Source organism: Drosophila mojavensis, unplaced genomic scaffold (genome assembly GCF_018153725.1).
Source record: "Drosophila mojavensis isolate 15081-1352.22 unplaced genomic scaffold, ASM1815372v1 contig_16, whole genome shotgun sequence".
NCBI classification, from domain to species: domain Eukaryota; kingdom Metazoa; phylum Arthropoda; class Insecta; order Diptera; family Drosophilidae; genus Drosophila; species Drosophila mojavensis.
The window spans coordinates 5,094,043-5,110,152 of NW_025318693.1; the positions used below are offsets into that span (position 1 = coordinate 5,094,043).

At 38.6% G+C, this 16,110-nt stretch overlaps 2 protein-coding genes across 2 annotated transcripts in view; both read left to right on the forward strand.

Annotated features, from left to right (window-relative positions):
* Window positions 1–8,505, forward strand: part of LOC6573379 (protein pellino) — a 33,028-nt gene extending 24,523 nt beyond the window's left edge. Inside the window, exons 3-10 of the mRNA XM_001999424.4 lie at window positions 3,110–3,202; window positions 5,723–5,954; window positions 6,761–6,952; window positions 7,018–7,206; window positions 7,276–7,374; window positions 7,439–7,592; window positions 7,657–7,834; window positions 7,907–8,505. Of these exons, the coding sequence (XP_001999460.2) occupies window positions 3,110–3,202; window positions 5,723–5,954; window positions 6,761–6,952; window positions 7,018–7,206; window positions 7,276–7,374; window positions 7,439–7,592; window positions 7,657–7,834; window positions 7,907–8,033 (1,264 nt within the window). The 3' untranslated portion in view covers window positions 8,034–8,505. The remainder of the gene's footprint in view (window positions 1–3,109; window positions 3,203–5,722; window positions 5,955–6,760; window positions 6,953–7,017; window positions 7,207–7,275; window positions 7,375–7,438; window positions 7,593–7,656; window positions 7,835–7,906) is intronic.
* Window positions 8,506–10,017: 1,512 nt separating this feature from the next.
* On the forward strand, window positions 10,018–12,182 carry LOC6573378 (tubulin alpha-1 chain). Its single transcript, XM_001999423.4, has 2 exons — window positions 10,018–10,166; window positions 10,575–12,182. The coding sequence occupies exons 1-2, from the start codon at window positions 10,164–10,166 to the stop codon at window positions 11,922–11,924; spliced, it is 1,353 nt and encodes a 450-aa protein (XP_001999459.1). The 5' UTR covers window positions 10,018–10,163; the 3' UTR covers window positions 11,925–12,182.
* The last annotated feature ends 3,928 nt before the right edge of the window (window positions 12,183–16,110 follow it).

Consider the following 16,110-nt stretch of genomic DNA (forward strand, 5'->3'; position numbering starts at 1 on the left):
ATATTGTGTGCCTGCACTCGTGACATTAAAATCAGGCCAAGTGAAGCACGACCGCGTTCCTGCCGTGCACCACAGTGCAAACTGGCCTGATTTTTTTTTTTTTTTTTGTATCCTTTGCCCTGTTCCTGACATTAGCTCAGAGCTGGGGCCACAATGCACTTGTTAGGTTGGCATGCAATGGTCCGCCTTTTCAAGCTGAAAAGGTGAATTTATTGTAATGCGATTGCCGCGCCAATTGCGTTGCATGTGGCACAACACGAAAAGCAAAGGTAAAAAGAAAAACAACAACAACAGCAACAAATATCGATTGCGGCATGTTGTCAGGCAATAGCAAAACAAGCGCGTGTGTTTGGCAGTCTAACGTATATAATATACATTTATACGCCTTTCGAGCCCACACACACACACACACACACATACAAATTCTGACTTGGTTAAAAATTGATTTCCCTTCAAATGACGTTGGGGGCAACTAAACAAATACGTAGACAAACACACACACACACACACAAATTGATACACCGACTAGCGGCGTTTCGGTATATAACTGTGCGTTGCCGTATCTCATGGATACACGTGTTAAATTCTGCTACTTACTATACAGTTCTATATATACAATACATATATGTATATATGCAGTTTAAAAAAAGAAATAACCAACTGAAATGGATGCAGAATGCCTTTACTCTTGCGCTGCCAGTTTGAAAATCGATAAGCACTGTGGCCCTACAAACAGCTGATTGTGTGTGTGTGTGATTGTTTGTGTGTGTGTGTGTGGCTAACAAGAAACGCAAATAGTTTTTCCATTTCGTAACTGGAAATTCTGTTAAAGCTTTTAAGTATTCAGATTTATAGCTATGGCCCTTATTTTATTTTTGGGCACGTCTCCGCCCCCTCCAAATTGAATTGACAATTGTGCCATTTGGGCAGCTGTTATGAAGCACACACATTATTCAACTCTGTGCGCATATTTCTGGCAATTGTTTTGTTGTCGTTGACAAAATATTTACTTGAATTTAAGTTGTCTAATAGACATAAATAAACATTCGCTGTGACAAAAAAAAAAAAAAATACATTTGCTCGTTTTTAAAGAGATTTCTGTGTTAGCTTGCGGGTCTTTTACGCTTTAGATTTGTTAATTAAATTAAATGCACACATACTGTAGACTACATGACTGCTAGATAACGGTACTGGCAGCTTTACAATAGTTAGGAATGCATAGTTACATAATCTTAACAAAGCTCTAAAGAAAAGAAAAATATTAATATTAATAAAAATAAAATAATTACTTAAAAATTAAATTTAAATGGTACTTGAAAGATATGAGAGTTATTTATTGAGCTACAGCTACTACTTAGTTACTTAGCCAACTTATTAATTTAAAATAATTTCGTTTGCCTAGTCATCATCATACACATTATTTATATCATTACTAAACCTAAATAAATATTTATAGGTCATTCCAAAAAAAATAAACATTGTTAACCTGACATCTTTTTTGTTTCTTTTAACTAAGACAAATACGTGTAAATTATGTGCTCAAATGCATTTTGGCCAAGTTGTGTGAAGTAAACAAGTCTCAAGACAGCGCACTGTTAAATAACAGCGCTGCAGTTGAGGATTAACAGTCAACTGTTAGCAGAAATAGAGGCACTGTTAATGTGCTTTTCCAATTGGTTTACGGCCGCTGAGGCTGAGTGCCCTGTTAAATAACAGTGCTGCAGCTGAGGGTTAACAGGCGACTGTTAGCTGAAATTGAAGCGCTGTTAATGTGCTTTTCAATTTGATTTACGACCTCTGAGGCTGAGTAAGTCAACGTTATGTTTGGTTTGAGCTGCAGATCAGACTGTACGGGCAAATGGTACGTCTATCCATATACATACATGTATGCATATATATTTATGTAGATATATATATCTATCTGTTTAGCTGCACGCGTGTGCATCTAAACAACGCCAGAGCGCTAATTTGATGCCCAGCAACATGTCGACAGACATAGAGAATTTCTGTTTACCTTGCACACGCCACAGTCTGTGTGGCCGCCCCACCACGCCCCCGCACACACTCTTTATGCGCACAATTTCTGTCTGCGCTGCACAATTTCAAGTGCCTGCACCGCCCACCGCTCTCCTCTTGACCCGCTGCTTGTCAACAGGCAAAAAGGGGAGCAAGTTTAAATGCAACGAGCAAAAATCAATGCAACCCCAAAGCATTTCGTCAGTCAGCCGCCCAGCCCAGGCCACCCTCTGGCCCAGTCTAGTCCAGTTTAAACCGGGGTAAAATTCATTTGCCCGTTGTCAGTTGCCAGTTGCCGGTTGCCGGCTGCCACGTGGACTGGTTGCTGGGGTTGGGTGGGACGTGCCCTCCATGGCTTGTGTAGGCGTCAACCGGCGCCAAGTTGCTTTATTAGATTGCTGTAAAAAAGTATATGACGTGCCCCAAAAAATAAATAAATAAAAGAGAGCTATGCGCTTCACAGGCTAATGAGATACCGAGTTATCTATTCTATTCTATCGCCTTTTCATTACTGACAGCTTGGCCTCAAAAGCGCATAGCCTGCTATTAGTGTGGACTGGACAGGTAACTTGAGGTGTTGCACTAAAGAAATTTCTATGACTTCAGCTGACAGAGTCAGTGTCAAATTTACATGCTTATGAGTTGAACAAAAGGCGGACTGTAAAATGGATTGTAATGCAAAGGGAGAGAAAAAGAGCGAGAGAGAGAGAGAGACAGATAGAGGGAGAGAGAATGAGATGCCTTGAATATTTCCCCCATTTGAAATTCTCCAACTGGCAGCGAAGCAAATGCTTGGAAATGAGCAATTCCTTCGGCATTTGTATTTCTACTCTGAAATTGTTTTGCCTTAACTTACGAACTTACAAAGCAAAAAACAGAAAGAAAAAAGTTTCTTTTATTATATTACTTTTATTGTTTGTGTTTGTATTCCCCTTTCGAGCTCTAAACAAAGCGGCGCCACCGCCGAGTGTTATATCATATGAGATTTGAGGTCAGCTCCGGCAGTTACTTAACTATATTATGCGCTAAACTTTTCTTTTGTTAACAACATCTGATCTAATTCAAATTTGATATTCTTTATTTGCATTTACAGAACCGACGGCACAGAATCTCCCATACTGGCTGAAGACGCTGGCGATGGGCACGACAAACCCCGATTGCGATACGGAGAATTGGTTATACTTGGGTAAGTGCAGTCATTTCAAAGATTCCATGTCTTTAAACTAGTTAAATTTTCTTTCTATTCAAAATTTTATAAATAGTTTTATTTTATTTTATTTAAATTTTATTTTGTAAAACTTGTTGTTGTGCTGCAACGTAGACAGGTTTAGACGTTTTCAAGATTAAAGAGCTTTGGCTTATTATAATTATGGCCTAATTTCATATGAGCCGGTTCTGGCTTAAAGTTCTAGTCATTAATCTGTTTTACAGATTACTTTTGTTTATGGTAAAACTAAGATCCTCAAATAATCCCAAATGAATGTGGCTCATACCAAAAATTATAAACGAAAATCCATTGCGGCTTAAGTCAAGCTTAGAACTAAAGTTATTAATTGGATGCTTGGGCAGATGGTTTGTTCGTAGCTTCGGTCTATAGATGGCATTGACCGACAGATTAAAAAAATATCAAAAAAGAGAAGCAACAAATAAAAGAAGAAAAATATATGTATATATACATAAAAAAAAATCTTATAAAATTCAGTTTTATTAATACTAAAATTAAACAATTGTAAAAATGTCAATAAGTGTAATAAAATACTTATTTATGATCTCTTACTGATTTTCGTTGATATTTCCCATGCTCTTGCCCCAGTGTGCGTTACCCTTCCCTCCAGCTGTGTACAGTGTTGCCTGACCTGTGCAAGCCAACCGTGCTGGGGCGTCTACAGAACAAAAGGCTTAACTCTTGCTGGTCTGTAACGCTGTAAGCCGCAACCAGTTTGGTTTTGGTCAGTCAGTCGGTCGGTTGGCCGGTTGGCCAGTTGGCTGGGGAGTCAGTCAGCCAGTTAGGCACATAAATTAGATTCACGCTGCAGCCGGCAGTGCTCTGAGATTGATGATTTCGGCCGGCAGCTGCGATGCCCGCTTGTACATCTTGATGGCTGTCTGTCTGTCTGCCCCTCTACCTCTCTATCTCCCAGTCTCTGACTCTGTCTGACCAGAGACATTTGACATTGCGCTGATTACCCGGCGCGCACGCGTTAGCTGACTCACACGTGAGTCAAATGTGCTTGCGCCTGAGTCATTGTCATTAGCACTAGCTTATCGCCGTATAAGTGCTGCAGTGCATCTTCCCCAGCTCCACAACTCAAGGCTCAACAGAGGCTCGTCTACAACAACTGTTCAAATGTTTTTCATTTCTGAGCACCGCAATGGATCGTACACCGTTCGAATGTCTTCGTCTCGCTGCTTGGTGATATATGATATAAAGACAATTGCGAAGACAATCCCCGTATATAGTATTCAAGAGCAGTCAAGGCATTTGTCTCATGCTCGTACCAGGTCTTAATTGTTCCCGTCAAATTTGAACAAAACAACTTTTATTTCTGTTGCTTTGGTTTCTTTTTTTGTTTCTTTATTTTTGTCGTCGTCGTCGTCGCACTGTCGCCTCGCTTTGCTAATGCGTTAAATATCATTTACAACTTCTTAAATGTGAGCATTAATATATCATAACATCACTAGCATTAGTGTCCGAGTAATTACGGGTCTCAAATGTCCACATTTCCCACTATGCTCACCCCTTGTTTATTTTGTTCGAATTATTTTTGTTGCTTTTTTCACTTTGATTTTCCAGGAACTTCATATGTATTCATATATCCCATGTTGGATATTCTATTCCATAGAAATTGCCAAGCAATTATTGTGTTTTTGTATACACACTAAGGGTTTGGGTTCATCGGCACGTTTTCGAAATGCTTGTTAATAAAATCGTATACTATACAACATTATTATTGTAATTTTATGTGGGCTGTCAGCTCATTAAATTGTCAAAAGTTAGGTAGAAAAAATATATATATGAGGCAATGAAAAGTTATCGAAATAAATTGAGGAAAAACCTTTATTTAGCTATAGTTATTATCTCAACATTAATGTTTCATGTTTTCCTAACACTGTTACCTCAATTTGCTATAATTGTAATAGCGCACATAATTATTTAATCAATAAAAACTATTTTTAAAGCACCGTGGTAATAAACTCTTCGATCTAGCCCTTTGATAGGCAGTGTGCGTGCCTTTTAGCTAATCAAAGAGCGATCTCTGTGTGATCGACAGCCGCAAATGATATTAAGAGATCTTTTAGAGCGCAAACCATTTGACAACCTAAAAACTTCTTGGTTGTGTATATAGAAAGAAACCCATAGAATTCTAGTAATGAGCTGGCAATTAACTTATTGACTCGCCAATGTACTCTATTCGACAAAATTCCCTTAACTCATTATTCGTGTCTAGGACGGGGGTAGGGGCAGGGGCATGACTGATTGTGTAAACACATTGCCGACCGACGCAGAACTTGACCTATAAAACGAATGAAACAAATTGTTCTCGCTGTGGGTTTCGTAATATTCGTGGTCCCAAAATGGAGACTGATACGCTGACTGGGGTCTCTGTATCTCTTTAACGCAGCATGTACTGCTTTGATAATAAATCAGCCAAAGAACTCTAGACTCATATGAGTAAAATATTGTTTCATTTCGTTTCATTTGCAGCTACAATGGCTACTTGCCGCAGGGCGATCGCGGCCGTCGACGCTCCAAATTCGTGCTGCACAAACGCACGGAGCCAAGCGGCGTCAAGCGATCCAAACACTATATCGTACAATCACCACAGACATCGAAGGCTATACTGGATGCCAACCAGCACTCAATATCGTACACACTATCACGCAGTCAGGCCGTTATTGTCGAGTACAAGGAGGACACAGAAACGGATATGTTTCAGGTGAGTTCAAAAAAGAGAAGAATTGAAGTACAAATTGCAAAAATATTTGTGAGTAATTACAATAGGAAATAAATATATATATATAACAGATGCTGAACTAGGAATTAGAGAATAGGATAAATCGATTTAGTCCCAAATGAAATAACATAGCTTAATTATTTTTTCGTATCAAAGTCAATTTTTGAGGTTATATAAGAAATCGGACATATCAACAATTTTACATTTATTTCAATATTAAACAAACTAAAAATATAAATCATAAAGTAAAAAAAAAAAATATTAAAAAAAAATTAAAAAAAAAAAAAAAACAAGTGATAAAATTGTGAAAATAATTTCTAGAACAATTCAAAGTCAAAACCAAGTTTTTTTTTTTGCTTATCAAAAATTATAATTCCAATTTATTTTCAACATTTAAACTTATATAGTTAACTTGAACTTTAGCTCACTAATATATATATGTATTTGTTTGAGTCGGTTAAAGCTTAGTCATTCCATAATTTGCGTTAGTTCTGACATTGAGTATAAGGATAAATCTATTTATAATTTATATTGATTACCGTTTCGGCTCTGGCATGGCAACGCGTCCAATTTCATTTGCACTTCCTTACGAGTTTGAAGTGAAATACCAATATTGCATGATTTGGCATTTATTTGAACATTGATAGATGGATCGAATGGCAGTTGAGTGTTGCATTAAGTATGCGTGTCTGTGTGCGTGTGTGTGTGTAGATACAAGCTAGGTCAATCAATGAGGGCCTAATCAGCGATTGCTTTGACTAATCAGACTATGGCTCAACTATTTTTAGGTGGGACGCTCGTCAGAATCGCCCATTGATTTCGTTGTAATGGACACGTTGCCCGGTGATAAGAAGGATGCGAAGGTAATGCAGAGCACGATTTCTCGTTTTGCGTGCCGCATTTTGGTGAATCGATGTGAGCCCGCCAAGGCAAAAATCTTTGCCGCCGGATTTGATTCGAGCAGAAATATATTCTTGGGCGTAAGTAAACTGTGCCAAACTCTTTATGAAATTCTCATGCTAATGAGCTTCATTGTTGTTTGCAGGAAAAGGCAACAAAATGGCAAGATAATGTGGAAATCGACGGTCTGACCACTAATGGTGTCTTAATAATGCACCCCAAGGGCTCGTTCTGCGGCGGCAACGCCAAGTGCGGCCTATGGCGCGAGTGCTCCGTGGGTGGCGATGTCTTCAGCCTGCGCGAATCGCGTTCGGCACAACAAAAGGGTCAGCCTGTACGTAACATATTTATAATGTCTATAAAAAGCGAAGTGGATCTAATTTATATGCTCTCATTTGCCCAGATCTATGATGAATGCAACATATTGCAGGATGGCACACTCATTGATCTCTGCGGCGCAACGCTGCTCTGGCGCTCCGCCGAGGGTTTGCAGCATTCACCGGTAATAAATATGAATTGAACCATTATTTTAATTGACCTTAATAACCCACTCATCGTATTTACAGACCAAACACGATTTGGAAAAGCTTATCGATGCCATTAACGCGGGTCGTCCACAGTGCCCGGTGGGCCTTAATACATTGGTTATACCACGTAAAGTAAATATCAGTGATCAGGTTAATCAGCCTTATGTGTACTTAAACTGCGGCCATGTGCAGGGTAAGTTCATCTAGTCTTTCATGGAAAATTTGGTACTAAAGGTCAAGAGTTTCTTGTCCAACAGGTCATCATGACTGGGGTCAGGATGAGAATACTGGTGCTCGCCGTTGTCCTATGTGCCTAGAATTGGGGCCAGTTGTTACCTTATGTATGGGCCTAGAGCCGGCCTTCTATGTGGATGTGGGTGCACCCACATTCGCGTTCAATCCATGTGGACACATGGCGACTGAGAAAACTGTCAAGTATGACCACTTCACTTCAGTCATAATATAAAGAGAATATCTTAATAATTTTCGTTTTTATTTATCATTCAGGTACTGGGCAAATGTGGAAATACCGCACGGAACCAACGGCTTTCAGGCAGTTTGTCCATTCTGTGCGACACCACTGGATGGCGCGACTGGCTACATTAAATTAATTTTCCAGGATAATTTAGATTAAAGTTGTATATGAATATGCACATCTTTATAGTAGATATGTATTTGTAGTAATTGAACAATGTCGAAGTTTGAAGCAGGCATGAAAACTAGGCTTTATTTATTATAATTAATTAATTATATATGTATTAATACGAAAAATTCAAGAAAATATAAGTTAAAAGAAAGTAAATTGCATATATATGAATTTTGCGAAACTTAATTGCTTAATTGCCCTAATACAAATGTTTAATAATTATTTCAATCGCAATCATTTACAATATCCACTGCAACAGACCCCAACTTGCATGTCATATATACAAACATCCATATATTGTTTAATAACACTTTATTTCCTACATCAATATTTGTCTGTTGTATAAATTATTTCCATAGCGATGATGAAAATTGAATTAACAAGTTTAATGTGCATTAAGAATTTCGAGCTCGTAATTGAGTTGAATTGTTTAATAAAATTATACTCCTTTAAGCTAGTATTTGCCCAAACTGTTTTTATGCAATTCTGATAGATTGAAACATAATTTAAACAGAAACAATCGCAGCAAATATGGTATTCCATTTTGCTCAGACGAACAGGCAAGCAAGCAAGCAACCAATTAATTTATGTATTTTTTTTACCAAATCTAGAGCTTACAAACTAAACAAACAAAATAACTTTAACAAATACCATTTCACAAAAAAAAATAAAATTAAAATAAATAAATAAATAAAATAAATTCTAAAAATATGTACAGTTTAAAATGTTTGCCGCGACTAAGAGAATGTTACGTTTTTTTCCCCCAAAAATCAGTAGATATTGGGGAAATAAACTAAAAACGTCTCAGCCATTATTACAAACAAATTTAAAGCCTACACATTATAAATTATTATGTTACTCACTATTTACATTATACAAATTGATTATTTGTATTATTATTTTGTATGCAAGGTAAAAAAAAAAAAAAAAAAAAAAAAAACGAAAAAGTTCAACAACAAAAAACACACTGTGTTCAAGAAATATTGGGGACGCGATAATGTTAACAAATACCACAATATTGCAAACAAAAATTCAATAAATATAATAAACTGTAAAATAAAAATCTAGCGATACACATACAAATTACATACGCGAGTATATTTTGATTAAAGCGTGCATTGCATAAAACTTTGAATTGTAGTTTTAATTTTGCGCGTATAGGAATTTATCAAGGGCTGCAGTAATTATTCTATCCAGCCACATTGCCAAGTTCGCCTATCGTTCAACAATTGCTATCGATTCGTGCAATGTAAATTACGGTTACCATACTGTAAATTTAACATTGCTGTTAACTTTAAACACTAGCCATGGTTAGCGCCACTAATCATACAATCGGTTAGTGTTAGCGCTGTACATCATCTTAGCTCATGAAAAGTTAAGCTTTTATTTTTGAATCGTTTGCTACAACTTCTTGACTTCATCCAAATACAGAACATTAATTGTGCTATAGTATTGCATTACAACCAAAATTACAAATAAGGAAGACAATAATTTTTTCTCACACATCTTATTTTAAACTAGTATAAAAACATGGCAAACCATATTAAGAGTTTGGTATACTCTTCACTCAGAAGGGAAAAAACTTACATATTTGTGAGGCATAGAAAATAGAGATCAAGGAAAAAGTGAACTCTTATCTCATAGCCAATGCATATTTAAATGGTAAAAATATGACTGAAAAAAATACATCACAAGATTTAAATATTAAAAATGTATTTTATATCTTATTTCACAAATCCGATTTCACAAAACAATAATCATATATCTTATCTAGGTAATACATTCAGATAAAATGCAAATTACAATTTAAACAAGGCGCGTTGTGCTAAAAGGAAACCAAAGTAGTGGCAACGCCGAACCAAGCAATCTATACCAAATATCGATACATCGACTAATGAGCATCATATCAAATTGTACTCACTCACACACTTCAACCTTCTCGTTTCCGAGAGTATATATAGCAGTCGCTGAGAAAACTTTCGTTATACGTTTGTGAAGCCTCATAGCCGGTAATTCGAACGTAGTAATTCTTTCCGAGACAGACCTCAAACAGTTGCTCTACAGATTTCTATAAAATTTTCTTTGTCGTGTGAAAAAAAAATTTTATAAAAACTCAATATGGTAAGTGAAAATATTTTTTCATATTTTGCTGAAAGTAAAAAAAATATTTTTATTCATTGAAATTTGGGTGTCACTGCCCAACATGGAGTGAAGCCATGTTTCAAGATGGCGGCACCGCAAAAGTGGTGACGTCATGAGAAAAATAAAAGATTTTGGTTATATTTCGAGAAAATATCTCATAACCATGATCTATTAGAAATCGGCTTAATTTAAATCTATAAAAAGTGTATATTTAGAAATAATTGCCCTTCTGTGACAAATTTTCGCTGAACATGTGTGCTGTTTCGCTCACACACGCTAGTATGTCAGCATCGTGATGGGTGCGGCTTTATCGATTTATTTCTTTCACTTCGGGAGAACGGTATTTAATCAAACTTCCTATTTTCTTTTACTATTTTTCATTTATAGCGTGAATGTATCTCTATCCACGTTGGCCAAGCTGGTGTCCAGATTGGTAATGCCTGCTGGGAGTTGTACTGCCTGGAGCACGGTATCCAGCCTGATGGTCAGATGCCCTCTGACAAGACCGTTGGTGGTGGCGATGACTCGTTCAACACCTTCTTCAGCGAGACCGGCGCTGGCAAGCATGTGCCCCGTGCTGTGTTTGTTGATCTGGAACCCACTGTAGTCGATGAGGTGCGCACTGGCACTTACCGCCAGCTGTTCCACCCCGAGCAGTTGATCACTGGCAAGGAAGATGCCGCCAACAACTACGCTCGTGGTCACTACACCATTGGCAAGGAAATTGTCGACTTGGTGCTGGATCGCATCCGCAAGTTGGCTGATCAGTGCACTGGTCTCCAGGGCTTCCTGATCTTCCACTCTTTCGGTGGCGGCACTGGCTCCGGCTTCACCTCGCTGCTGATGGAGCGTCTGTCTGTGGACTACGGCAAGAAGTCCAAGCTGGAGTTCGCCATCTACCCTGCACCTCAGGTGTCCACTGCGGTCGTTGAGCCCTACAACTCAATTCTGACCACGCACACGACTCTGGAGCACTCTGACTGCGCCTTCATGGTAGACAATGAGGCTATCTACGATATCTGCCGTCGTAACTTGGACATTGAGCGCCCCACATACACCAATCTGAATCGTCTGATTGGCCAGATTGTGTCTTCGATCACAGCCTCTCTGCGTTTCGATGGTGCCCTGAATGTTGATCTGACTGAATTCCAGACTAACTTGGTGCCCTACCCACGTATCCACTTCCCACTTGTCACCTACGCCCCTGTCATCTCTGCCGAGAAGGCCTACCACGAGCAGCTCTCGGTGGCTGAGATCACCAACGCTTGCTTCGAGCCAGCCAACCAGATGGTCAAGTGCGATCCCCGTCACGGCAAGTACATGGCCTGCTGCATGTTGTACCGTGGTGATGTTGTGCCCAAGGATGTCAACGCCGCCATTGCAACCATCAAGACCAAGCGTACCATCCAGTTCGTGGACTGGTGCCCAACTGGCTTCAAGGTTGGCATCAACTACCAACCACCCACTGTTGTGCCCGGCGGTGATTTGGCCAAGGTGCAGCGTGCCGTGTGCATGTTGTCCAACACCACGGCCATCGCCGAGGCCTGGGCCCGTCTGGATCACAAGTTTGACTTGATGTACGCCAAGCGTGCCTTCGTCCACTGGTACGTCGGTGAGGGTATGGAGGAAGGCGAGTTCTCCGAGGCCCGTGAGGATTTGGCTGCTCTGGAGAAGGATTACGAGGAGGTCGGCATGGACTCTGGCGATGGTGAGGGTGAAGGTGCCGAGGAGTACTAAACACTCCCAAAAAACAGCGCACACGCAGCAAGCGTCATTGGTGGACGTTAAAGTCGTCGAAACCAATGCAAACGTTTTGCCTTCCACACGAATATAACATGAAAAAGAAACTCTAGTAAACGTTGGGGAAAACCTACAAGTATTTTAATGACAAAAACACTACACATAAATACCAGCAAAAAAAAAAAAAAGAAACGGATCTTAACTTGTGTATGAAAATAAAGTCAGCGAATAGTCAGTGTTGCCAGCAATAGAAAATCTTAAGCGCATTTTCTTTATTCCCTCTTTCTTCCAAGTATTTCTTTCAGTTAGGTTCACTGAACGGGCCGGGCCGGTTATAATTGAAGCTAAATGCCGATGTGGCTGGGGAAAGCAGTGCGAGCGCTACACGCTCTATTAATAGTGCAGAATAATGGCTTTCTACTTTACTGCAGTTTCCAGTGCATGAGACTGTACCAGGGCGTGGCATGCACCTAAAATTAGCCCATCTCCCCAAGTTGCCCCTCCTCCCCTAGAGGCCTGTTCGTAGCGAAGAAATCAATTTTGTGATGAGTCATGCTGCAGCATAACACAGTCAGGCGATGACTTCATTTTTATATATGTATGTACATATGTATATGTGACTGTAAGGTAATTGCCGGTGGCCTGTACCTCGCCATTTATGTACATAAAGATATGTTTTACGGGGGTTGCTTTTGCTCGTATACAATTTATGCCTAGGCAAACCGGCTTGTTGTTGCCTGTCGCAACAGTAACAGCCGCCTTCTCTACCTCTCTCTAAGCATGTACTGAATTTTCGAGAAGCAGGCCAACAGCTGCAGCTATCGAATTTTCAGAGAAACACAAGAGCGCACAGGAAATGCACAAAAAGCCGCACAGATGGTCGACTGCCAGATACGATGTGCACATACACATTCATATGTATGTATGTAGAGAAATGCATACATTTCCAACAGAACTTGATTTCCGATTTGAGGTAATGTGTGGGTTTCTTAATGCATACGAACATGCATACATATGTACATATGTACATTATATATATGTATATCTACATACACACATACGTAGTAGCATGTGTATCCATCTTAAAATTTGACATGTAATCTACATTTCTGGATAAAATTGTAATTGTTTACTTTAAAATGAAGCTTGTATTATTTATTTTTGATAGCAGTTGTTATGATTAGAAAATGCCCGTTTCAAATCAAATACAATCGACCCAAGCGAAACCCACATTGATTGATCGTTTATACTCTTCTGACCATATTCCGACGATTGTATTATAGTCATAGTCATTCTACATACACACACACGTTCATATGAAAATCAGTTTTTGTATGATTCAAGTTCACCTCAAGCGCTGATGACGACAGCTCCAACCCATGAAGCCGGCTCTGTCGTATATCTGTGGGCGGGTGTGTGGGCAACAAATTGAAATTGATTGAAACCATACAAATCGGAACAATGCAAATGTACTCATGTACATATGTACATACATAAGTATATAAATGTATATATGTAGGTATACTTATATTTAGTTATACAGCTAGACATACGAAACAATTTGGCATAGTTAATCGATGTGAATGCTTTTCGAGTTTTATCAATAAACCATTAAAAGTCGATGTAGATATGTATGCATACATTTGTACTTATATGTATGCATATATAGGTTTGTAAATATATACCATGGGTATGTATGTGTATGCATATACCAACACATATAAATAAAACTTTATGAGTACTTTTCACTCTTCGGACAAGGTAGAAACTATCGATAGTTTTGTAAAAATGAAGCACTCAAATTATATGTCTGGCCATTCGAATATATAATGTGGCAGCACTATTGCCTTCGCGGTAAAATTTAAATATTATGGAGTACGTAGATATTTTGATGCCAATTAAAAAAATGAACAAAAGTTGTATATATTCAAGATAACAATTTTAGAGAAAACTCAATTGTAAAACTTTATAAATTGGTTTATTAAGAAAAAAAACAAAACCCTTCAAAATATTTGGCGATAACTACATTTTAAATGTTATCCATATTATTATTCAAAAATATTATTTCATTTACCACGTCTTCGGAGTACTGAGTTGACCTCGACTGATCACTAAAGAGATTCTGCGCTTGTAGAATAGCCCGTTGTGAAAGTGCAATAGTTGCAGGTGTAGTAAGGACTTTGCAGCTGACTTGATAGAGCAGGGGAAATACACCTTTATTTGATCGCCACCAGTCTAGGATACAGAATACTTTGCTAAGCGCAACATTTCTGCTCAGATATTCGTTAATTTCATTATTTATGGCATCGGCCTTCGTATCCGTGGAGGTTTGCTCCACAAAATCGGAAAAGATGTCAGAATCATGATACTCATCATCTAATTTAATCCTTTTTGGGCCATTATCGGGTTCGATGTAAAATTCTTCCATCATTGCTTTACATTCTGCAATTATGTCCCTTCTTTCAGGCTCATTAAAGAGCAACAATTTCTTTGTAGGCGGAAAAAGAAAGAGGGCGATTTTGTGAAATTTCGTTATATGATTTTTGGCTATTGATTCTAAATAAGTTCTCAATGAACTTTTCAATAAATTAACTTTTGAATTATCCTCGACATTATTCGCACAAAGTTTAGTGAGCTTATGCAGATGAGGGATAACAATATGCAATGTGGGTATATTGTGCTCCTTCAAGGCTTCGAACGTTTGTGTAAAGCTAACTAAAATATTGGATACAGCCTTAATCTCAATACTGATTCTTGTAGACTCCGATTTATCAACTATACTCTCTGATAAAGCATCCCAATTGGCGGCGACAAGCTCAAAGTAGTACATAATTGAATACTGTTGAGACATAGGGTAAGATTCTGATAGCAGGCTACTGGACGTTTCACATTGTTCAACTAAGCTAATGCACTTTTGTAGCAACTGATACAAATCGACGTTCTCTCTAAAGACCTCTTCAATTGCGTTCTCCAACAAGCTTTTTATGCAACGTATGCTACGCTGATTTTTAAAGGCATCCGCTATGGCATCCCCTTCGGCTGAATCGCCATTCGTCACAATGATGGGGTCATCCTCATCCAAATTGCAGTCAAATGTATGTAATGATTTTTCCACACAGGCTAGGATATTTTTGCCTGAAATGGTTAATTAAATTACATAAATAAATATATACTTATGTACGTATATATACAAATTTGTATATTTAATGGAGATCGATAATCTGAACTGAAATGTATTATTTTATTATTATTATTATTATTTCAACATACTGTAAACATTTGTTTTTATGTGTATTTAATAGTAAGATGCTAATCTAGCATGAAACGGGCTATGATGGCAACATTTGCTGTTAGCAAGAACGCACCAAATATTTAAACGTTACGAAATATTTCGGTCCTTGCTTCTTTTCTTAATATGTTCACATTTGTTGTGCCGAATTTTTCGGTATATATTTCTCATTTCAACTGATTCGTTCGAACGCGATGCTTGGAAGGCAGTGGGAAACCGAGTTGCGCAAGTGTATGGGTATCTCATTTACCGTTTCGAATGCACAGTACCGTTTACCAGTGCTATCGGCTTTGCAAAATTGTTCATTCCGTTTATTTCATTCATTCACTACTCTAACTAAAGCCCGTGTATGAGAGCGAACGGGTGCTCATATACGGTGAGAGAATCGATGAATTTAATGAAACAATAAACATTTACCTGTGTTCCTGTCCCTTGCTAATGGATAAACTGCGAGCAATCGACTGACCATGGCAGATTGCTGAATGTAATGCACAGTGACCGATGCTAAAGACTGCTTTAAGCAATTGTCCATCCAGATGGCTGTTGTGATGTTGTAGCCGTTTCTCTTGACATTGCCTAGCTCAGCTATAATCGCTTGACGCCGTTCTTCGTACAAATCATTTATGGTGAGTGCAATAGTAGCTGGCTTTGGAATTATGTCCTCTGGATTTACATTTTCACCGAAATCGGCGCCAATTGAGAGCAAGGTGAGAGCAAATTCTTTCAGCCCAGAATCTTCAAGTATGTGGCTTGAGCGACAGTTTTTCACCAGCCACTGGACAGCTGCATCAGTCAATTTGTCCTTGGCCTCGATGCTCAGTGAAACATATTTTGGATTGCGTAGATTCTCTTTTGCCTTGTACTTACGGTAGCATTTGTGCTTGACCAGATTCG